Below are 24,501 nucleotides of genomic sequence, written 5' to 3'. Positions count from 1 at the left end.
TGCTTTGAATGATTTTTGACGTGAAGTGTGTCCCGTTGTCAGATTCCATCCACAGGGGGAGTCCAAAGCGAGGAATGATCTCCTTAACAAACTTGAGGGCCACTGTTCTGGCAGTGCAGTTACGGCATGGGAAGGCTTCTGGCCATCCGCTGAACCGATCCACTATAACAAGGAGATATTTGAACGCTTGGGTCCGGGGAAACTCAGTAAAGTCTATTTGCCACACTTGTCCAGGGCCCGGAGTGGGTTCTAGGGCAGCTGGTGGCACAGGATGTCCCGGTCGGGGGTTATTCTTTTGGCAGACTAAGCAGTCTGCTTGTACCTGGGCAGCCAGGGGTCGGAGTCCGGAAGTGATAAAGTATTTTCCCATTAGTTGGATAAGTGCTTCCCTGCCAGCATGAGTGGTTTGATGTAGTTTCTGCAGCACTGGCTGGATTAGGCCCTTTGGTAAGAGGACCTTCCCTTCTGGGGAATGGAGCCATCCCTCCTTTTCCCGGAGACCGAGTTTGTCAGTTAGCTGTCTCTCCTCCCCAGAGTACTGAGGGGTTGGAAGTTCCCCCACTGATGGGATAAGGGCATGCATATGGGCGTTCTCAGTCTGAGGGGATGGCAGGGTGGCAGCATGCTTAGCCTCTCTATCTGCCCAAGCGTTACCTCTGGCCACATCTTGATCCTCCCTTTGATGGGCTTTACAGTGTACCACCGCCACTTCCGAGGGAAGTTGTACGGCTTCTAGGAGCTGGAGGATTTGGGGCCCGTACTCGACTGTGGAGCCTTGGGCTGTCAGCATTCCCCTTTGCTTCCATAGGCCAGCATGAGCATGCAGCACACCAAAAGCATACTTTGAATCAGTAAAAATGTTGACCCGCTTTCCTTTTGACAGTTCAAGTGCACGGGTCAGGGCTATCAGTTCGGCAAGCTGGGCAGAGGTCCCAGCAGGCAAACCTTCAGCTTCCACGGTGTCATGGAAGGTCACAACAGCATAACCCGCCCTCCTTTGCCCATCTATTACAGTACTGCTACCATCAGTGTACCACTCATAATCTGCATTTGGGAGGGTACATCCTTTAAATCCGGACGGCTGGAGTACTGGACATCTATGATCTCTAAACAGTCATGTTTCTGTTCCTCTGTTTCTGGCAAGAGGGTGGCTGGGTTAAGGGAGGGGCAAGGCTGTAAGGTGACTTCAGAGTTCTCTAACAGCTTAGCCTGGTACGGAGCAATCTGAGCCTGGGTGAGCCAAAGCTCTTCTTTTACATCCAATAAGGTTCGGACCATATGGGGAGTATAGATTTGCATAACCCCTCCCAATGTTAGCTTCTCGGCTTCCTCAAGCAATAGGGCAGTAGCTGCGACTGCCTGTAAACGTGCCGGCCAACCCTTTGCAACCTGATCCAATTGCTTAGAAAAATAAGCCACGGGATGTCTCCATGCTCCTAACAGCTGTGTAAGCACTCCTAGGGCCACCCCCCTTCGTTCATGTACATACAACTGAAACGGCTTAGAGAGATCCGGCAGGCCCAGAGCCAGGGCTTCCATCAATTTTCTTTTCAGGATTTTAAATGCCCTATCAGCCTCTGGGGTCCAATAGAAGGGGTCACGATCCGCTCCTTTTACACAGCCGTACAGGGGTTTAGCCCACAGTCCAAACTCTGGGATCCATATCCTGCAAAAGCCTGCCATACCCAGAAATGCCCTGAGCCGCTTACGGTTACTTGGGGTAGGAACTTGACAGATAGCTTCCTTTCTTTCGCTTGAAAGCTGACGCTCCCCTTGCCGTATGTGAAACCCGAGGTACCGTACCTCTGGGAGGGTAATTTGAGCCTTACTCCGTGCTACCTGATATCCCCGGAGTCCAGTAAAATTCAGGAGGCTCACGGTGGCTTTAAGGCAGGGTGTTTGGCCCACAGTGGCAATTAACAAATCATCTACATACTGCAGAAGGAGGGCCTCCTCATTATCCCACTCCTGTAGGTCCCTGGCCAGAGCCTGGCCAAAGAGGGTGGGGGAGTTTTTAAATCCCTGGGCCAACACTGTCCAGCAAAGTTGCTTTTTAACCCTTTTTCGGTCCTCCCACTCGAAGGAGATCATCTCCTGTGACGGGGTGGCAACTGGGATGGTAAAGAAAACATCTTTCAGATCAAGGACTGAAAAATGGGTATACTGTCCCCCTATAGAAGCCAATAAGGTGTACGGGTTAGGGACAAGAGGGTGCAGAGTCTTAACCCGTTCATTGACTGCCCTTAGGTCCTGTACCAGCCGATACGTGCCATCAGGCTTCTGTACGGGTAGAATGGGAGTGTTCCAGGCTGACTGACATTCCCGGAGAATACCATACATTAGGAATCGATCTATAGTTTCCTGTAAACCTTCTCTGGCTTCCCTCTTGATTGGATACTGTTTTACTTGCACTGGGCCTTTCCCTGGTATAAGCTGAATAGTAATGGGGGTGTGGTGGGTGGCCTTTCCTGGAATCCCTGATGCCCACACGAGGGGGTACACCTGGTCTTCCCACGGGCTCCATTCTGGGGCTTGCATGGCTGAGGGTTCAACTGCAAGGGTCATGATCCATGCATTCTCAGGGGGTAAGGTAAGGGTTATTTCGTCTTCGGTAAAATGCAGGGTGGCACCGAGGCGAGAAAGTAGATCCCGTCCCAGCAGAGGTGTTGGACACTCAGGGAGGTATACCAGCTTGTGGGATATAGTCCTGTTTCCCAAAGCGCATTCCGCTGGGGCATACACTGGGCACTTGGTGTCCCTGCCTGTGGCTCCCACCACAGTAAGGGAATCTGCTACTGGCAACTGAAGAGGCTGATTTATGGCAGTTCGGGCAGCTCCAGAGTCCACTAAAAAATCTATTTCTGAGCTTCCCACCCCATCTTTACTTGGGGTTCTGGGGGTAGGGTGGTCCGTCTCCCCTGACACCCCTATTCCTGCTCCACCATCGCCATCATAGGGGCACCCCCCTTTTCTTTTCTTTTTGGGCACTTATTTTTTTAGTGTCCCTCCTGTCGACACAGGGCACACTGGTTGCAACCCAGTCATCTCTCCTGCGGGCCCGGACGGTCGCGTCCACGGCCCCTATCTCCCCGGCCACTTCTCTTAGTGCCGGGCTGTACCGCTGTTACCATCAGTCTCACTTGCTTTCTCTCCTTCTTTGTCTCTCTCAGACTATAAGCTCGGTTTGCAGTCTCTAAGATTTGTGCCATGGTCATGTCCATTAAATCCTCCTTTTTTTGTAACTTTCTCTTAATATCGGGCTGCTCTGCTCGTAAAAATTCCCTTAATAATTGACTCAGTTGCCTGATCATCGGGGTCTGCATTAGTGTTCTGTCGAATGGTGTCCCGAATACGCTGTAGAAAGGCCCCTGGGCTTTCTTTTAAATCCTGCATTACTTCATATGGCTTTGCCCAATTATTATGTCGGACAGCCGAGTGACGGAGTCCATGTAAAAGCAACTCCTTATAGAAGGTAAGGCGGGTCATATCCCCATGATCATTTGGATCCCACCTGGGGTCTGCTCGGGGGACTTGTGCATCCGGGTCAGGGACATTAATATGATCCTGGTCGTACCGTCTCTGCACCTCCTCCCTTGCCTTGGACACAACCTGTTGTCTTTCAACCTCAGACAAAAGGGTTTGCAGGAGGATGTTACAATCATCCCAGTCCGGCTTGTGACTACTGAGCCACCCCTCAAAGACTGATATAAACCTGCTTGGGTTGGTGGAAAACTCTCCTGCCTGTGCTTTGAAAGCAGCCAAATCCACAGGACTAAAGGGCACATGAGTATAAACCTGCATAGTCGTGGCCAGATGCCTGTCCAATCCAGACCGGGCGACTTTAGTTTCGGTGATTAAGGGGTATAGGCCAACCATTGGGGACTTACAAGGTGTGGGTGTAGGGGCCGAAGGGGACACCGGCTCTGCCATTACAGTTGGGGTCTGGGGACTAACATTAGCTGCTACCGAACCAGTCAGAGTCAGATTACAGCGCTGTAAAATATCTGGTTGAGTACATAAAGTCAGAAACAAATGCGCATACATATGTTCATTCCATTTCCTTGTTCTCTGACAGAACAGGAGTAACTGAAGGATCGTGTTGTAATTAATTGACCCTCCTGGTGGCCACCACTCCTGGTCCTCTAGTTGATATTGAGGCCAGTCAACTGTACAGAATCGTTTTAATTGGCTCTTAGTCATCGGATCTGCACCAAATACCTTCCAGTTTGCTAGAATGCACTCTAGGGGCATACACTGTGCCCTAACCCCTGAGCTCTGTCCCTGTCCCATACCTACAGGGTAACTCTGGGCGTCCCCAGGTTCCAACAGAGCATATAATCCGGATTTTAAAAGGTTCCTACCTTATCCAAGGGACCGGTTCTTCACCGTGGCCTGCAGCTGCTCCTCCCCCATGTCTAAGGGACCGGTTCTTCACCACCGTCCACAACTGCTTCTCCACTATATGAGTGCGTTGCACCGTTGTGCCCTCTGGGGTCGATCAAATCGCGTCTCCTACGAGGCCCCCGATGAACCGGTGCGCGCTGGGCGTCGGTTCTCGCCACAATCCTAGACCTCCAGGAAGGGTCCAGGCAAGGCTAAATTGCAGCCTCGTCGCCCACCCAGGGACGCCAAAAGCTGTTGCCGGCACCCAGTGCCGAGAGGCTGAACAACAGCTTGAGTGGTTCGTTACCCGGTGTGCTACACCCAATAATCACAACGGGGTGGAGAAGCAGAAAAGTTTATTTGCAGCTGCAAAAAGGTACAGGGAGAATAAAATCTCAAATCCTGCACACAGAGCAGGAAGTTACACAGGCTTTTATACATCCTTTTTCCCAGCGTACTTATCCAAAGCAAGCTGCCCCAAGTATCCATATAGCCAGCCAATCCAGTTCCCAGCTAGTTCCCTGATTCTCTGTATCATTTGTTAAACTATACATAAAGCAGCTTTATTCAGCATTGTTCTTCCATATCTGCCCTGTTTGGCCTTGCTTAGTTTCAGGCAATCTGACTCTGCAACATATTGTTGCAGATCCTCAGCATAACTGCTGTGTGTGCCTCCAGGTGGGGGGGCCAAGGACACTTGGGCCTAGTACGCAGAGCTGCTGCGAGTGCCTCCAGGCGGGAGGGGGGCCAAGGACACCTGGGCCTAGTGCGAGGGGGCTTCATCGACAATTGTGGTCTTCCATCCCCTCGAGTTACCTAGTGGCCATGCCCCAGTGTCCCCAACATGGGTTTAAAAAAGAGCTCACTTCAGTTTGTGGTGTGTGTGAGGAGCTGGGAGCAAGAGGTGCTAGGAGCTGAGAGTGAGAATGTGGACTGAGGTGTACAAGCATTATCAGACACCAGGAGGAAGGTCCTATGGTGAGGATAAAGAAGGTGTTGGGAGGAGGCCATGGGGAAGTAGCCCAGGGAGTTGTAGCTGTCGCACAGCTGTTCCAGGAGGCACTCTAGACAGCTGTATTCCACAGGGCCCTGGGCTGGAACCCAGAGTAGAGGGCAGGCCTGGGTTCCCTCCAGACCTCCCAACTCCTGGTTAGACACAGGAGTCGTCGACCTGGACTGTGGGTTCAGAAATATGGCCAAGCTGAGGGCTGCCATGAAGCTCCAAGGCAACCAAATCCACCAATAAGTGCAAGACCCACCAAGGTAGAGCAGGAACTTTGTCACACTATTTGTAATGTGATATGTTGTATATTGCCTCTATAGAAAGGCATATGCTGTAATTATTTTACAGTGTACATTCTGCTTTAATATATATAATGCTTTATGATCTGTAACTGTTGCTGATTTGCGGCAATAAAATATGTTGTTAGTTGTAGTGACAAAGGGAAAATTCAGTTATTCAAGTACCTTTAAATATGATGATGATTTTATTTGTTTGTTTTTCCCTTTTTGATCCAGGGATTTCATAGCATTTGAGACATAAATTAAGAGTCACAACAACCCAGTGTGATAGGTAAACATTACTATCTCCATTTTACAAATGGGTAGACTGAGGCACAGAGAATTTAAGCTATGTGCCCCAGGTCACATAGTTAGTGGTAAGGGAAGGAATAGATAAGAGGACTCTTGATGCTTTAAGGACTACATGAAGCTTTTTTTTTCAGTAAAGAGTTTTGTGTGCAATAGTCTGCAAGAGCAAGTATTTTCCATTTGTAGTTTTTTGTTTTTTTTTTACTCTCCCTCATGGGAGTTCAGTCATGTTGGCCATGGGAGTCAGTAGTTCAGCTGCAGGCCACGGGAGTCAGTTGTTCCATGTCAGTTGGAGGCTGAATCACAGCAATTTAGAAACAAGCAAATTGTATCTGAACGATAGAGAAGTTTCTTCACTAATGAAAAATCCTCTGGGGCCTATGTTTTACCTTCTTTATAAAAGCAAGCTTTCCTGATGTGACTGTCCAGTTCTGGGCACCACATTTCAGGAAGGATGTGGACAAATTGGAGAAAGTCCAGAGAAGAGTGACAAAACTGATTGAAGGTCTAGAAAACATGACCTATGAGGGAAGATTGAAAAAATTGGGTTTGTTTAATCTGGAAAAGAGAAGACAGAGGGGACATGATATGTTTTCAAGTATGTAAAAGGTTGTTACGAGGAGGAGGAGGAAGAATTGTTTTTCTTATCCTCTGAGGTTAGGACAAGAAGCAATTGGCTTAAATTGCAGAAAGGAAAATTTAGGTTGGATATTAGGAAAAACTTCCTAACTGTCAGGGTGGTTAAGCACTGGAATAAATTGCCTTGAGAGGTTGAGGAATCTCCATTATTGGAAATTTTTAAGAGTAGGTTAGACAAACACCTGTCAGGAATGGTCTAGATAATACTTAGTCCTGCCACAAGTGACCTCTCAAGGTCCCTTCCAGTTCTATGATTCTATGAATGTTCTGTGTACCTCCAAACAATATCTCATTCCTCACATTTGACATTGCTGAGAATATTAGATGTGTTTATCCTGTCCCCACTGCTCCACCAGTGATCCCCCTGCCACCCTTAATATGCTGTCTGCTTTTCTCACAGTTATCTTCTTGCCACTCTGTCCTCCTTGAACTGGCCCACAATGTAACTATCCCTTTTTGCACGCAGTTTCCTCCTAGAATCCTCACTTTATTAAAACATATATTATGAGGATGTAGCCAACCACCTCCTGACTTGGATGTTGTATACCTTTTCCCCACCGTCTGTATCACTTGTCTTTTTTGTGTTTGTATAGCACCTTTAGCACATAGTGGGAGCTATCAGACACAAATAATTATTATGATAATGCTGTCCCTGTATGTAATGGAACATCAGCTGGCTATTTAGTCAATTACACTGGTTCTCAATAAAAAAGGGGAAAAGAGGCATAAATATGCCTCCTGTTATTTACAAGCAACTTTATAATCTATTTCCTTCTCATCCAAGTCATTATCCCCCTCTGGAGGTATTAATTTGCTTCTTCTTGATGTGAAAACTAAAACTGTTCATAACTTTTCTTTCCCTCGTATTGCTCCACCATTTCAAACATCTTTAATATTTTTTTCTATCAAACTTTATAAAGTGATGTTAAAATATTTTGATTGTAGGTGGCATAAAGTGAATATCTCATAAATAACTGGATACAAGTGTCAGTTCCAGTTCAGATACCTGCTCTTGAAGGAGTTGTATGTATTATTTGCTTTGCAAATGATAGAAAGACACAAGGACACTGCCTGAAGGGAGACAGTGTTCGCTAGCCAGCCCTCCCTAGAGTAACAACAGTTTCCGGAGTGGAGCGCCAAAGGTAGACAAGAGAAACATAAATCATGGGACAGTAGGTCAGGTACTGAACAATGAGCAGATATTTTGGTGAGAAGGACCGTAAAGAAGGATTCCTTAAAGAAGTGAATTTTAAAATGGGATTTATCTATTCTGATTTTGCTACCCGAGCACATTGTATTTCAAGCTCTAGATACATTGGACATTAAAATTGTATAAACTCCTCTGAAATGTGAAATATATCCAATATATCTTAAAAGCAAACCTCCTAAAAAGAAAACCTTGTCAAATTTCAACTTTACTAATTGTGCTCTGACCTAGGTAAATTAACCAAGTAGATTTAAAAGAATGTCATTCTTGGTGTTATTTCATTGTTATTAACTCAGCTAGCTACATGCCATCAATTCAGCAAATAGCTTACAGAAAAGTACTAGTTTGGAGGCTGATCCTGCAAATAGTACTGTTCCTAGTGCTTACAATAAATCAGCCTCCCAAGTTGCAACTTGAAACCAAAGAGAGGGTTTGTGTTGTGCTATGACTGAATTTAAATCTGCTATTTTGTGTAATAGGAACAATTTTTTACAGTTTGTCTGAAGAATTTTTAATTTAAAAAATTGAACTTTGATTTTAGTATGAATCAGATCTCTTTTCTTTGACAAAAGTAAATCCTGTCTTTGTAACTTGGTTAAATATTTAAGTGTTTCAAAAATATTTAGCTTAGGAACTCTCTGAATCTTTGCTTTAGTTTGAGCTGTATCTTTTTTTCTTGTCCATTTACTTTTCTGTATTTATTTTTTATAAAATGCAAACATACACAAAGTTTTGTCTTGAATAGTGAATGCATTTTGCAAGCATGTTCTTTTGACATCTGTAAAACAAGATGTTACCACTTTCATTTATTTTAGATTGGAGTGGCCAAATCAGTTCTACCCAAGCATATCAATAATAATTTTGCCTGCGGTTTTTCACTACTGCATTGACATGAACAGTGTGAGCATACAAAAGAGCCAACTTTGCATGTGACCTATCTGTAGCTTTAGGTCCTTGATGTCTGCAGAAATTCCTCACCTCCTGCACACATATTTAACTACATGTATTTGTAATGTCAAACTAAACCATTTTATTTTGTGGTATTGTCAGGTTGATCGAAGGGAGCTGTGGTCATGTGGCATATCCTTGCCGTTTCCAAAATCCTGATGCCAGTTCTCAGCTAGTCATTCCTCATCGAGTCTTTGCTCCATGGTGCCTTAAGGATCGTTGTGCAGAGATCCTTCTTGAGCTGATTCCTCAGTGCCTGTCAGCTGCTCATGCTATATTGGGTACCCACCCCTTTTCCAGGATTGATGTGTTGATAGTCCCTTCCAACTTTTCCAGTCTGGGAATGGCCAGGTACAGAAACTTCTCTAATATAATTATTTTGTTTTTCTGTGTATAACTTTCTTATTTTGCAGCATCATTTCACTGTTCTATATTGCACCATGGCCTGTCTACCAGTCAGACAGGGTAAGTTGGGGTATATCTGTGCAGCCCTTGGAAGAGAGCCCCCCAGCCTGGTTCAACAGACTTGGTCTAGTGGGGCTCACCATAGCTCTCTGAGAACAGCTGTACAGTTAGTGCTTTGAGGTTGCCTCACCTTCACAGCCCAGGCTCCAGCCCAAGCCACAACTTCAAAGCACTGCCTAGACAGTTATTTTTAGAGCTCTAGAGTCCGTCAGCCCCAGGCTGGGGGGTTCGCTTCTGTGTAGACATACTCTTCATGGGCACATCTGCATTTGTCATCTGTGCTATTCCTCAGATGGCATGGGCAAAGTACTCACCCTTAGTCGTGAACCAGTTGCTCCCCTTTTAGACATTGAAGGATACTCCTCTGGTGTGGTCAGCCTGTAATGATTTGAAAATTGAAAGCTTTCTTATGTATTTTGTAGGCTATTAGACCAAATGATAGCAAGCCTTTATTTGTTCCTGCTTGCACTGGTGGAGTTAGTGTAAATAGCTGCATCTGGATTCCTTTTATCTAGTAGGTAACAATGCCAGCTTCCCATCAGTACTAGCTTGCTCCACTATTCTCACTGAACTGATGTTATAGATATAATTTTGCTTCATGCAGTGACAGTTTATTTGCATCTCTTGTTATGATCTTCCTCTTTAATAAGGCATAGGGAAGGGAAATGTAAGCTCACTGAGCATTTGCCTCTGAGTTTTTCCCCATTATCCAAATTAAATTTCATCTCTCTTTCCCATTCATTTCTATACTTTGATGTTTCTGTCATTTTAGGTGTTTTCTTCTAGTAATGTTTTCCCCATTATTTCTCAGCAAAACAAGGGCATATTAGAAAGCTGACTCATAAGCTTCATGGGGTTTGTGTGGTTTTATCTGGCCAAAACTACTAATCCTGAAAACAGAATAAGGGCAAACTGTGACGACAGATATAAGCTAGTATTTATGGAGTTCATGGATATTTAAAAATTGATTATTTTGTTTATATCTACAATATAATTTCAAATGATTTAACTATATGAAGTGTTTCTGTAGAACAAACAAGGGAATACCTAGCAACTAAAATCCGTCTTTTACCTTTACATTTTCTAAAGTCTGCTTAAATCAGTAAAGAGGCAATATTTGCAAACAGCAGAAGATCAAATGCTGCTGCTATTTGTATAGTGACGACTGTGTCTTAGATGCTTTTAGACCAATATAAAGACAAAGCACATAAGGATAGATATAAAGGGGCATGGCTTAGAGCAGCGGTGTGTCCAGGTTGCTGTTGTGCTCCAGCAATCCTCACCAGCCAGTGAGACCCACAGGGGCTGTTGTTGGTCAGGTGTGAGTTAGAACAGCTCTCAACCAGCCTCCGGACAGGCTCCGAAGATTCTGCTTCTTAAGTTCATCTCCTTACCCCATATAGGTTTCTAATTTTTATTTCATTTTTAATTTATCGTAGGAAAGCTTAGTTAAGTAGTAAATCTTGCATTTTGTTCTGTATTTTGCTGAATGTATACCTATTCATGTAGATTTATATTTACAGTTTGTGTGAAAAAGGGAGAGAATGTTTGTTTAATTTTGACCTCGTTGTGTGCAGGAGGGGAAGAGAAAAATTTAGCTAGCATGTAATATTATATAGCTCATGGTATAGATTTGCTCTGTTTTATAAATATATTTTTTTAAAAATGGAAAGTAAAGTTTAAGAATTAAATTATCACCACACCTCCATTCAACATTTTTAAGGGTCCGCAAATGAAAAAAGGTTGAAAACCACTGCTATAGGGGAAAGGAAATATATAAATGTAAGTGGGGGAATAGTCCCGCTATTGTGGGGAACTTTTCTGGCTTCTGCACTACTCCAATGAAGTAGGCTAGCAAAAGGATCCGAGTCCTCGCTCCCACTTCCGTTACTGCTCTGCAGGCTGCTTCTGTGACTGCTCCCAGCACTGACCTGCTTCGTGGGCTGCTTTTCTGGGCCCTCTGGCTCTGGTTGCTGCAGCTCTGCTCCCAGGACAGGGTATGCTTTCTCTGGGCTGCTTTTCTGGTCCCTCTGGATCTGGCACAGCTCTGCTCCCCAGCTTAGCTTGAGTCCCTGCTTTCTCCTTAGCTTGGCCCTTGAGGACTCTGCTAGACAGGAGAGTGGAAGGGGAGTCCTCGTAATCACAACAAGGCTGGGCCCAGGATTCCTGGGGGCTTGACCCCCAACCCTGCTGTGGTCACCTAGGACAGGGCTAGGGTGTCCCCACTCCGGGGTCTCTGACCATTACATACAATTTAAAGCAAATGCAAGTTATTCAACAATTAATTTTAAAAAGAATAAGGAAAAATGGGAAAGGTTAAAGGAAACACATCAACCTGCTCTGTGGCAGGGAACATCACAAACAGTGTCTCTGGAATATCAGGGCAGTTCAGTCTGTTCCTTGCAAGTCCCAGGCCTTCTTCTCAGGCCCTGGCTATGCTGCAGGGATGCTGTGTGTTGGACACTTGCGTGTGGCCACCACCAGAGCTCTCAGGCTCTAAGTGGTAGGACCCTTCTTCCCAGTGTCGCCCCTGCCCTGTCGGGGTTACAATCCAAGCCTGGCCTGCAGAGCCTCTTGGCTGAGGCGTCTCCCTGTGCTGGGCCCGCTGCCCAGGGTTCCCCTCGCTTTCCCCAGCTGCTCACCGCACCCAGCTCTGGACTGCTCCAGCTCCACCACTCAGTCTCAGCACTGCTGCTCCGCCTCCAGCTCCCTGGGCTGCTTCTTTAGCCCCTCTGCCTCTGGTTGTTACAGCTCTGCTCCCAGGACGGGTCTGCTCTGCAGGCTGCTTCTGTGACTCTGCTCCCAGCACTGACCTGCTCCGTGGGCTGCTTTTCTGGCCCCTCTGGCTTTGGTTGCTGAAGCTCTGCTCCCAGGACAGGGTCTGCTTTTTCTGGGCTGCTTTTCTGGTCCCTCTGGATCTGGCACACCTCTGCTCCTCAGCTTAGCTTGGGTCCCTGCTTTCTCCTTAGCTCAGCCCCACTCTGTCTGACCCAGGCAAGTCCAGCTCACACTGAGGACGACACCCCCCTGGCCTCCTGACTCCCTGATTAGCCTGCCCGCCCTGTCATTCAGGCTGACCTGGAGCATTGGCCTCTCCCCATTGTTCCTGGGGACTATCAGTCTCAGGGTCCTGATTTCCCATAGACCCTTCCCCTTTTGGTACTGGGAGTTAGCCAACCAAAACACCCCCACTGAATGTTAGTAAGGGGGCAACAGTCCCCTTACATAAAGTGAAGGAAGGAAAGGAGAGAGGGGTAGCCCAAAAGTTCTTGTGGACCTGATAATATCCTTGGGGAAATCAGAGCCTCCAATGCCATATATCCCTTCCTCAGGGAAAAGATGCCCTTAAGCTAGTCTGTTGCAAAACCATCTGTGCTTATTTGGGTCATGTTTGGTGTATTCAAAATATAGCTATAATTGTGCCCTCTTTGTGGGGGAGATGAGAAAATTTGTGCTAATAATTCCTTATGCTTATTCTGTCTCTAATGGTTGTCAGTGCTAAGTGAGCCATATCCGTGATACAAGTAAATGATGAAAGAAAGGCCATGTGCATTTCTTGACAGTTTTCATTCAGAGGTTTGTCAAGCAAAGGACATTAATATTTTTTAAAAGAAATAGTTTTCAGTTATTTAAATTTCAGGTTATATTTGCACAGCAAAAGAAATGATAATGGGGCCCATAATAGTTTGCTTGTTCTTGTTCTGTGTGATTGTGCAAACTGAGGCCTGTGTACATTGCAAGTTGCTTTAATGGTTAATTCCTGCCCATTCCAATCATAATTACCTAAATAACTTACGTTTAGGAGTAAAATAAGTGCAAACCCGTACTCAGAACCTCATAACAAGTTTGACTATTACCTTGAGTTATAAAGGGTGCTGTACCATTAATTTTTTATCTTCAGCATATCTGTAGTAGTATAAACATGACATAGCTTGCCAGCACAAAGAAACTGTTGTTTTGAGAATTCTAATTGTACTCCTGTCTGCCAGGGAAGGAAGCAGTCATAAATTTCAGTCATTATCTTAAGTATCTGGGCTTTACAGCATTTGGCATTTTTCTTTGTCTGTTCCTCATTAGCCTATAGTTACTTGGGTTTTCTACACAAAGTACTTTATTTTACTTGAGGGGGATGTTGCCCTACATTCCAGAATGGTATGAAATTATAACAATTCTTGCACAGAATGACTTAATTAGGAGCCTTAAGTTGTTCTCTTCCAAATTCAGAAGAATTTTCCATAAAGACCTGCTGATGCCTTATGGGAAAAATTCTGGCTGAAAGACCATTTATTTTGCTCATTTTCTGTTCATGTCTTATCATGTTTCTAAATTTACTATGGAGTTGTGTTGAAACAGGGGTATGATTGCTTAGAATAATATTCACAATAAGTGATTCAGTGGCATTTCTCCTGATTTCTATACCAGTATGAGAGGCGAATCTGGCCCAGATTCCCTCATTAGTAACATGTTAATCCCTATTAAAAAAAAATTGTGACAAAGAATTATGGGCCAGATCTTTATAGGTATTTAAAACCCAAAAAATGATTTAAATGTGAGCTAGGCACTTTTGAAAATCCCATTAGGTATCCGTCTGCATCTTTAGCAGCCATGTCTACAGATTCAGCTTCATTTTTCTTAAAGAATTGCTGGTGCCTGATAGCAAGTTGATTCTGTTTAAAGACTATTCTGTCAAAGTCTCTTCCCTTGTTTTTTTTTTTTCTACTGAGGACATTTTATATAAAAACCAAACGTTTTCAGTAAGCATAACAGGGGAAGAGAGATGGGGAGAATGGTCTTGAAGGAGAATGTTTTTCAAAAATTTCAACAGGTTTTCTTAAAAAAATAAGTAGCTGCCCCTCCAACAGTGATAACAGAAGACATAACAATATAAGTTTTCTAGTTAGTTTTTTCCGTGAAAGGAGATCAGTTCCTCTTACCCTGAAAGGTGAGCACCATCCATGTACTCTGAGAGCCAAAAATCTAGTAGTCTTAAGCCATCAGGAATAGGACATCAAAGTTTGTTACTCTAGCTGTGATTAAGATATCACAACCTAAAGATTTTAGCACTAAACTTTGCATACAGGAGCTGTGTCACCCATATGACTCGTCCCATTGAAGTCAATAGGACTACTCATGTGAGCAAAGTAACACCCGTGTTTGCAGGCTGTGGGCCAAAAACTTCTAGCGAAGAACAAGTTACACTGGTTTCATGGCTGTTTGTATTCTTCAAACCACTCTTTCAAATTCCCAGTCAATTTTTTCTCATTCAGTTTGCAATCCCCCCTTTTGATTAGATAGGCATGGATTAAATATGACCCTTCATTTGAGTAATAACTGTTCAATTAAGTATTTTGGAAGTTTCTGTAAGTCCTGCACACTCCATTGCAAAATAGCAAAGCCAACTCCAAATAATGTCTAAAAGACCGAGATTTGGTGAGAGGGCTCTCTGGATTTATTTAGTGGCCTGAGGCAGACATATGATCACTAGATTTGGGGTATTTGAGGGAGTTTGGTATCTATTTAAAGCATTCATTTTTCCCCCCTAGAGGAATTGGTCAGTCTGGAGTTCATGGCATTCAGAGCTGCTCATTATCTATGCAGGGAGCTTTTAATGCTATCGGGTTGTCTCCCAGCCACATAGAAACTTAGCTCATGATCTTTCCATTCTCTCACCGTTTCTATCTGAACCCCATTTCTGAATGTGTCATCCTAGGAATTTGGATCCAGTTTTCAGTGCTATAGGATTTAGTGCTTTTAAATGACTAATATTTGGCTGTTTATGGGGTTTAAGCATATAATAAACACCTTTGTGCATTAATTCACCTTTGCTCTCCAGCTCCATGGTCTCTTCACTCTTGGGTATGCCAAGATAACAAAATGATCCAAAGACTGTCTACAATGAAGCCACAGCAATGATGATAATAATTCAAAGTGTGTGTCTACATCCTCAAGTGCCAGCTTCCTCTGGGCTCCCAGAGTGCTTAACTCCCCCACTCTGCCCCAGGCTCCATCCCCACCTGACCCCTTCCCCCAAGCTCCCACCCCTGCCCTGCTTGTTCCCACCACGCTCAACCCTTGCCCCCCCTTTCTCCCAAGTCCCCATCCCTGCTCCACCTCGCCCTGCCTCTTCCCACCCAGTTCCACACCCTCCCCCAGTGCACCCCATCCCTACACCTACCCCTACCACCCAGTGCCTCCTGCATGCCGCGGAACAGCTGATTGTGGTGGGCGGGAAGTGCTAGGAGGGACCCAGGAGGAGATGATCGGCGGGGCTGCCGGCGGATGGGAGGCATTGGGCTCCCAGTGGGTGCTAAGCACTGGCTAATTCTTTTCTGTGGGTGCTCGAGCCCTGGAGCACCCACGGAGTTGATGCCTATGTCTACATCCCATATGTGTATGAACTCAGTGGTACTTAGACACTGAGAATGTTGACCTGGAATGGAAGGGTGTGTTAGTTTGATAATATTTTGGGTAATTGCAACCATATTGTGTGCATTCAGCCACCATGAATTAATAAAATAGAACACTACCTAGTTAATGGTTAATTTGAACAAGCAGGGCTTCTGGAGGCAAGGTCAAACGCTAGCTGCAAACTTGCAGCCTCCGTTAATCTAAATGGGAAAAAAAGTCTGCAAATTAAGACCATAAACAAATAAAGACCCTGAGTTTTGGCCCTTTTAATAATAAAAGCTTTTCATGTTTAAAATGTTTTGTTAATAAATAGTTTAATAAAGTATTTTTTAAAGTGACCCAGTAGGGGTCACTATGAGCTGTTTATTATGTAAAAATTTGTTATAAAAAGAGTAAATAAAGTGTTCTTTCAAGCAGTTCTCTGAAGCTATTTTGAAAGACTTTTTCCTGATACCACCTGAAGTAAAACAATTAAGTTACCACTGCTTTCAGTTCTGAAAACCCTCGGTAACAAGAACATTTTCTGTCTCTGAGCTGGCGCTTAGAGTGAAAATTGCTATCATCGCAATCACTGTTCTCCTCCCACTTGTCAGTTTGGGATCAGAACAGAATTTGGAGTGCATCAGGCACAAGATATATCCTTACTATTATGCTGAGCTGGTTTGTTAGTCCATAAAGTTTTAACAGATATCTCTTGAGCACAAACCCAAAATAGGTTGGAGTATGCAGCAATCACCTTTTGGTGCAACTAAAACATTGTTGCTTGTTGATAGTATAGGAGTGAAATTATGATATTTGAATTTGATGGTAGGGGATTATAGTGTTTGTTTTAAACTGAAGAAAAGAAAGTTTAAAATATTCTTGTAATGGGGCACAGACTCACCCAGCTGCACCTCCTGCTGGCTGTCTAGGAATTAGCTCTTTTTACCAGCTCCAAAGCACCCTCTACTGGTGTCTCGCCATCGCTGGGCCCTCATGTCCCTCCCAGACCACGGTGCCCTTATAGCTGGGGTGCTGCCCCTCTAGGCAATACCTCACAGATCTGGGTTTCCCCTCCCCAGGGACCCTTCCCGTCCGTCCCCACCTTGTCTCAGCCTATGGGCTACTGCCAGTGACCATCTAGCCCCCTTTCACTGGGGCCAATTGCAGTCTGTATAAGCCAGTCATCATAGGCAAGGGGGGTTTGGACCTGCTGCCTCTGCCTACCCCTTGAACTGCCCTCTGCAACTCCAGTACCTATTTGGCCTTCCCCTAGGCCTGCGGCCTCGGGGGTTTCCAGGCTGCAGCTCCCCAGGTCCTCTGGCCTTTCCCCAGCCCTGCTCCATCTCAGGTATTCTGGTACGCTCCCCAACAGCCAGACCCATCTCCCTCTATAGCTAGAGGAGACTCCTTATGCTCCTGGCCCACTGCCCTCTTATAAAGGCCAGCTGGGCCCTGATTAAGCTAGCAGCTGCCCAATTGGGGTGTTGCTCCCAGCTAAGGCTGCTTCCCCCAATCAGCCCCGCTTTTCCTTCCCTGCCATAGCCCTCTCCCCAGGCTGTTTTAAGCCTTTTAAGGCAGGAGTGGGTGACCACCCCGCTACAATTCCAAACAGCGTTTCAGGATTTTTTAAAAAGAATGTTATACAGATTACTTACCTTTTATTAGCTCTTGTATAATTTCTTTTCAGGCTCTTGAAAATACAACTGGTTTCCATATGGTAAACATTTTTTTTTTCACTCAGCGAATATGTTTTCCTGTGTTTTGAATGGCACTGAAATTAAAATAGCTGTTTCTGTTTAAGAAACATTTCAAATTTTATATAAAATACTTTCCTAAATCAAATTTTAATTTTTGTTTTTGTACCACCATCTTCAGTGGCATTAATTATGTTTTTGTTTTTTTTTTACTAGTGCAGAAAAGACAGGAGAGGAGACGCAATATACTAGACACTTGGTGACTCCAATGACATGGGCCTGTGATAGAGTGCTGAGGGCTTGCACTTGAGCCAGCAATCTGGTCATTATTAATTTTAATTAGGTTCCCCTGGAGAAGGCCTAATTGGACAGAGGTGTATTGATTACCAGGCCAGACTGGGGCTAGGGAGTCAATGAGCCAATAAGCCCATTAACAAGGAAGCTGTATAGAAGGGCGCTGGAAGGAGTGCTCAGGAGGGAAGAGAGGGAGAGAAACAGAAAGACAGAAGGCTAGGAGAGCCTGACAAATAGAGATCTCTGAGTAGAGACATGTCCCTCCCCACCTCCCTTTTGGAGAAGGGGTTAGAAAGTTCAGATACAGTGTGTAAAGGTGTAGAGACACTGCTGTGTATTGGTGGAGGGATTAAACAACTGTAAATATGCTACCCCAGGGTGTTTATAAGCAAGAAGGTCTCAGAGCAGTCTGTGTTTGTGGATGAGATGAGTGTGGCATGTCGCCTTCTCACAGGGCCATATAAGTTGACAGTCACAAAATTAGCCTGAATTTTCAAACGGAACAAGTGATTTTTGGGTGCTTCAGTTCATGTGCTCCCTATGTGAGACATCTTAAGTCCTGAATTTCTTGAAAGTGCTGAGCACCTGTCTCTCTGAAAATCAGGCTTCTTTAAGCTATCTCATGTTAAACACCCAGAAATTGAGGTACCAAAAATCACTAGTCACTTCTGAAAATGTAGGCTGATATATTTTTCCTTTAGACTGGGACACACCCCAGACAATTTTTTTATTAACTATATTTTATCTACATACAAGATGAGTTTACAAATGTTTGACTGTTTTCCCCATACGTCCTTCTTACCATAAATGCAATTAATATAGCTGTAGTATACTTTGTTCCTAATAAAGGATTGATTCTGCAAAGATTTAACCATGTAACTTGACTCATGTCAGATGTCCCTTCTACTTCAGTGTGACAGCAGCAGCCCGAAGGACAGAATATCTCTTCACAGTACTTGGAAAGAAGATCTCTAAGCAGTTACACCTAGTCCAGTGCAAACAGAAATCTGTTATCTTGCATGGGTCCAAAACAGACAGACACCACGACTTCAGCGTCATCCTGAATTAGTCCATCATCCATGGTTTTATTGCTGTTGAGGTGCCTGACCTGGGCTGCATCACACAGACACATGATTGTGGTTAAGACTGCAGTCCCAGCATTTAATCACCTTGTTCCCCAGGAAATTCCATTTACCACAGATCCACACCCAGGAAGGACATATCTGGATGTGGAATAACCATTCTGTTCTCTTCCAGACTCAAATGAAGAAAACTCACACCAAACACAATACTTCGAGTGCATCCATTTTCTCTCTTATCCATAAAGAAGACTAACTTGGGCACCTTGCTAATCTGTAAACTGCCAGAAACCAAAGGATTATCACAAGAGTTGGCAGAAGCAGTCTGACATGCTGATAAAGGTCAAGACTCATTGTCTTGGGAGACTTCATATCGAGGCTGATGATGTTTCTGATTAAGTAAACTTCCTATCTTAATTCTTCACCTCGGGTTTCTCACAGGCAATCTCTGGACCCGCACACAACAGTTGCCCATGCCTTAGACTGAACCCTTGCACTGGAGATAGGAATAAGAAATGGAACCAATATTGTATCCTGGTAAGACCTCTTCCTTTTCTAGGCAGTAATAAGAACACTCTCCCTTGAAGGGAAAAAGAACCATCACCATGTTCTGTCCTGATAACTCTTGAACTCTGCTAAATTCCAAAACTTGTTTTCAGAGTAGAAGAATTGGTGAAGCATTTCAACCAATCCCTGACTACTCTTCTAGACACACTAGTACCAAAGTGCTGTCCCCCCTCCCAACACCTGCACAGATTGCCACAGATCTCAGGTGACATGCATCAGAGAAAGTGGGAAGAAAATGTGAGCATTGTTATCAGAAAACATATTCTGATGAGGACAGACTCAGACACAAAGTTTCTACAAATGTATGCCTCTGCCTGAAGGAGGCAAAGAGAGCTTACTTCTCCTGTGCCATAGACTGAGGAAAGTCGCACCGCACCAAGATGACTTACTTATCACGTTATTATCTTCTAGGTATTTGCAAATTGATTTCTTAATTATTTGCTCCATTATCTTTCCGGGTACTGAAGTTAAGATGACTGGACTGAAATTCCTCAGGTTGTCCTTATTTCCCTTTTTATAGATGGACTCTATATTTGCCCTTTTCCAGTCCTCTGGAATCTCTCCCATCTTCCATGACTTTTCAAAGATAATCGCTAATGTCTCAGATATCTCCTCAGTCAGCATCTTGAGTATCCTAGGATGTATTTCATCAGGTCCTTGTGACTTGACATCTCTTGCCCAAGTAATTTTTAACTTTTTTCCCTATTTTAGCTTCTGGTTCTACCCCATTCTCACTGGCATTCACTATGTTGGATATCTCATCGCTAATAACCTTTTTGGGGAAAACTCTGATATGATGAGTTTCACAATGAAGCTTGGACAAATCACAAATGCTTAGATCACTGCGACCAGGCCTATGTCCAATAGCATGGAATGTTATTCTGACCAGGAAGATGTAAGAGGGTATTTTTTTGCCAGCATGGCTATTTTGACATCCAAGATCAGTAAGGATTCTAACAGGATCCCATGGCTGCAAACCAATTTAACAATCTGGCTCTTCATAAGGGGACAGGGTGATACAGAAATATAGTTTTTTAACATGCTTCCTTCTTTCTCACATCACTACTTGTTTTTCCTTGGTTCAACTTTGGCCAGCTGCTGTTTATCCAAGTGTTGATACACTTTAAAAACACTGGACTGTTTGATGTCAAGGATATGTAGGGTTGGGTTTTAGCTACATTCTGCTGGTACTTCAGCCTGTTGCAACAGCTTGCCAAATATGAGAGAGAAGACTAATGTTTATAGGATTTTGAAGGTGGAAGTGCAGTTGCCTATAATTGTTCTGCTTTATTCGGAACTGGTGAGGCCTCAGCTGGAGTACTGTGTCCGTTTTTGGGTGCCACACTTTAAGAAAGATATAGACAAATTACAGAGTCCAGAGGGGAGCAACAAAAATGGTAATAGGTGTAACCTCTGAAGAAAGGTTAAAATACTGGGCATGTTTTGTCTTGAGAAAAGAAGACTGAGGGGTACCTGATAACAGTCTTCAAATATCATAAGGGCTTTTATAAAGAGGACCATGATCAATTGTTCTTCATGTCCCTGAAGGCAGAACAAGAAGTAATTGGCTTAATCTGTGCAAGGGAGATTGAGGAAAATCTTGCTAACTGTAAGTATAGTTAAGTACTGGAATAAGTTACCAAGGGAGGTTTTGGAATCCCAATCACTGGAGGTTTTTAAGAACAAGTTAGACAAACCCCTGTCAGGGATGGTTTTGGTATACTTGGTCCTTTCTCAGTACAAGGGGATGGACTAGATGACTTCTCAAGGTCACTTTCTCCCTACATATCACGATTTGATAATGACCTACAGGTTTCAGTTTGAGCAGAATGATCTCAACCATGTCAGGGCATTTCCATTCTTCCTTGTAGCTTCTTGGAGGCAGGAAAGAAGTATTTGGAGATCACTTGGTATCAAATACCACAGAAGGGTCTTGCACAATAACTGTGGATGTACTTCCCTTGTATAAGGATAGCTGAAGGTCGTCCACCGGAGCAACAGGCGCTGTCTCTCTTGTAGCAGGCCTAAGGTCTGCAGCCTGACTGAGAGGGATCCAGGATACTTATAACCAAGAGGTGGCCCTGAAGAGGCTTTATCTAGATGCTTCTTGCAAAAGTAAATTTATACAGAGGTTGTAGTTGTAAAGTCTCAGCTGTTTAGAGATGGCTTCTTAAGTACTGGTCAGATGATCATATATCTTAGGGCAAATAGGATTTTCCCTTCAAAGGAGATGCAGATAGTCTCTTTTAGTATGGGTCTCAGGTGTTCTCTGCTCTCTTTTACCGTCCCAGAAGGGCAAGGTTCAGAGTCACAGGTTGATTGCCATTACTTCAATCACAGAATCATAGAATAATAGAATATCAGGGTTGGAAGGGACCTCAGGAGGTCATCTAGTCTAACCCCCTGCTCAAAGCAGAACCAATCCCCAATTAAATCATCCCAGCCAGGGCTTTGTCAAGCCTGACCTTAAAAACTTCAAAGGAAGGAGATTCCACCACCTCCCCTAGGTAACGCATTCCAGTGTTTCACCACCCTCCTAGTGAAAAAGTTTTTCCTCATATCCAACCTAAATCTCCCCCACTGCAACTTGAGACCATTACTCCTTGTTCTGTCATCTGCTACCACTGAGAACAGTCTAGAGCCATCCTCTTTGGAACCCCCTTTCAGGTAGTTGAAAGCAGCTATCAAATCCCCCCTCATTCTTCTCTTCCATAGACTAAACATCCCCAATTCCCTCAGTCTCTCCTCATAACTTGTGTGTTCAATGATTACTACTTGTGAGTATGGATCAGATTCTTCGGATAAAGATATTGCGTTCTTGGTCTTGCTTTTGGATAGTCATTCTCTTTGAAATAAAATGATAATTCCTCTCAGAAAGAAGTGCTGTATTCTGAGATTGAGTGGAGATGGTCTAGGTTTATAGACAATTAACGCTTGAGAAATGGGCTTCCTATTTGTTTTGCGCCATTTTTCAACTGCCCTTGTATACTGTGCCCACCACCTGTGCCTGACAGCATGCTGCTGAGTTTCTGACCAGTCTGGTGATGAGCCTTATGAACACAGTGAAGCTGCCCTCCAGTATTTCATGAGCTGCGAAACAGAGAGTGAATCGGTTATGCCTTCCCTGCTGTATTCCTTGGACACAAATAATTAAAGATTGCTGCTGGCAGTCACAGAGCAACTTGCCACAGTGGATTGTCGATATTGGGCTAGAGAAATAAGTACTGTCTGGCGGGATCACATCATGATGCATGTATGGGACGATAAGCAGGGGCTGCAGAACTTTTGGATGCACAAGACAAATCCACCTTCATGGAACTGTGTGCAGAGCTCGCCCCAGCACTGTGGTGCAAGGACACCAGAATAAGAGAGGCCCTCACTGTGGAAAAATAAGTGGCAATCGCTGTGTGGAAGCTGGTAACCGCAGACTGCTACTGGGCAGTCACAAATCAGTTTGGGATTGGAAAGTCCATCATGGGGATTATGGTGATGCAAATTTGCGGGGCCATTAATTGCCTCCTGCTACAAAGGACTGTGACTCTCAGTCATGTGCAAGAAATAATTGATGGCTTTGAGGCAATGGATTCACTAACTGCAGTGGGGCGATAGATGGAATACGTATCCCAGTTTTGGCCCCTGATCATCTTGTGACGGAGTACATCAATCAGAAGGGCTACTTCTCCATGGTCTGGCAGGGGCTGGTGGATCACCGGGGCCATTTTACTGACATCAGTGTAGGGTGGTCAGAGGAGAGATATGATGCACACATCTTTCGGAACACTGGACTGTATAGAAAGCTGCACACTGGGACATTATTTCCAGACCAGAAGATTCTAATGGGGGATGTGCAAATGCCCATGAACAAAGACCGTATGGTGAGTGCACTCACAGCCGTGAATCATAAAAGATACACAAACCCCTTTCTCACTGTCCCTGGCCTAGCACACAGGTTGGCACGAGTTCCAAATATGGTGAGTTTGGGGGCTGGGGAGGGTGGCAAGGGGGAAAGGGCAAGACAAAGGGTGGTTTATGAAGGGGGTTACTACAAGTGGTTAGGGAGACTATTCTGAATATTGGTATCCTTTTCCACAGACTACGGTAATCAAACCTAATATCTTACTCCTCAGGGTAACCCAGGGTGGAAGGGTGCATCTCCTGCATGCATGTGCCTTCAGACCAGCTCCATACGCTGCTCACTTGTGTGCTGCTCTCCAATAAGACAACATAACCAAGCGCAGTGTCTACACTGACATTCCATCACTCTAAGTATGTTGCAAAAGTTCTATGCTGCTCATCGAGGTGGTTTTATTATGTTGGCATAGCAGGGGAGTTTCATTGGTGGGAGAATTTCAGTGTGTATACTCCACTGTTTTGTCGACAAAAGCTGATTTTGGTCAACAAAACTATGTAGGCCTTAGTAAGGCTTTTGATACTGTCTCACATGACTATCTCTTAAAGTAGGGAAAGACAACCTAGATGGAGCTATGATAAGGTGGGAACATAACTGGGTAGAAAACTGTTCCCAGAGAGTAATTATCAGTGATTCAGAGTCAAGCTGAAAGGGCATATCAAGTGGGGTCCCGCAGGGATCAGTTCTATGTCCAGTTCTGTTCAATATCTTCATCAGTGATTTTGATAATGGCACAGAGAGTACACTTATAATATTTGCGGACAATACCAAGCTGGGAGGGCTTGCAAGTGCTTTGGAGGATAGGATTAAAATTCAAAATGATCTGGACAAACTGGAGAAATGGTCTGTAGTAAATACGATGAAATTCAATAAGGACAAATGCAAAGTACTCCACTTAGCAAGGAACAATCATATACAAAATGGGAAATGACTACCTATGAAGGAGTATTGCAGAAATGGATCTGGGGATCATAGTGGATCACAAGCTAAATAAGAATCAACAGTGTAACACTGTTGCAAAAAAAAGTGAACATCGTTCTGGGATGCATTAGCAGATGTAATGCAAGACACGAGAAGTAATTATTCCTTGTTATTCCATGGAGTATTGTGTCCAGTTCTGGGTGCCACATTTCAGGAAAGATGTGGATAATTTGGAGAAAGTCTATAGAGGAGCCACAAAAATGCTTAAAGGTCTAGAAAACATGACCTATGAGGGAAGAATGAAAAAATTGGGTTTGTTTAGTCCAGAGAAGAGAAGACTGAGAGGGGACATAACAGTTTTCAAGTACATAAAAGGTTGCTACAAGGTGGAGGCAGAAAAATTGTTGTCCTTAA

The 24,501-nt window shown here is 44.3% G+C and overlaps 1 protein-coding gene across 10 annotated transcripts in view; it reads left to right on the top strand.

Annotated features, from left to right (window-relative positions):
* Window positions 1–24,501, top strand: part of AOPEP (aminopeptidase O (putative)) — a 387,210-nt gene that overhangs the window by 108,042 nt on the left and 254,667 nt on the right. For all 10 annotated transcript variants that reach the window (XM_073344962.2, XM_073344964.2, XM_073344963.2 and 7 more), the window contains one exon: window positions 8,870–9,118. In XM_073344962.2, the coding sequence (XP_073201063.1) occupies window positions 8,870–9,118 (249 nt within the window). The remainder of the gene's footprint in view (window positions 1–8,869; window positions 9,119–24,501) is intronic.

Source organism: Lepidochelys kempii, chromosome 5 (genome assembly GCF_965140285.1).
Source record: "Lepidochelys kempii isolate rLepKem1 chromosome 5, rLepKem1.hap1, whole genome shotgun sequence".
In the NCBI taxonomy this organism is placed as follows: Eukaryota; Metazoa; Chordata; order Testudines; family Cheloniidae; genus Lepidochelys; species Lepidochelys kempii.
This window is presented reverse-complemented; position numbering and strand designations above follow the sequence as displayed.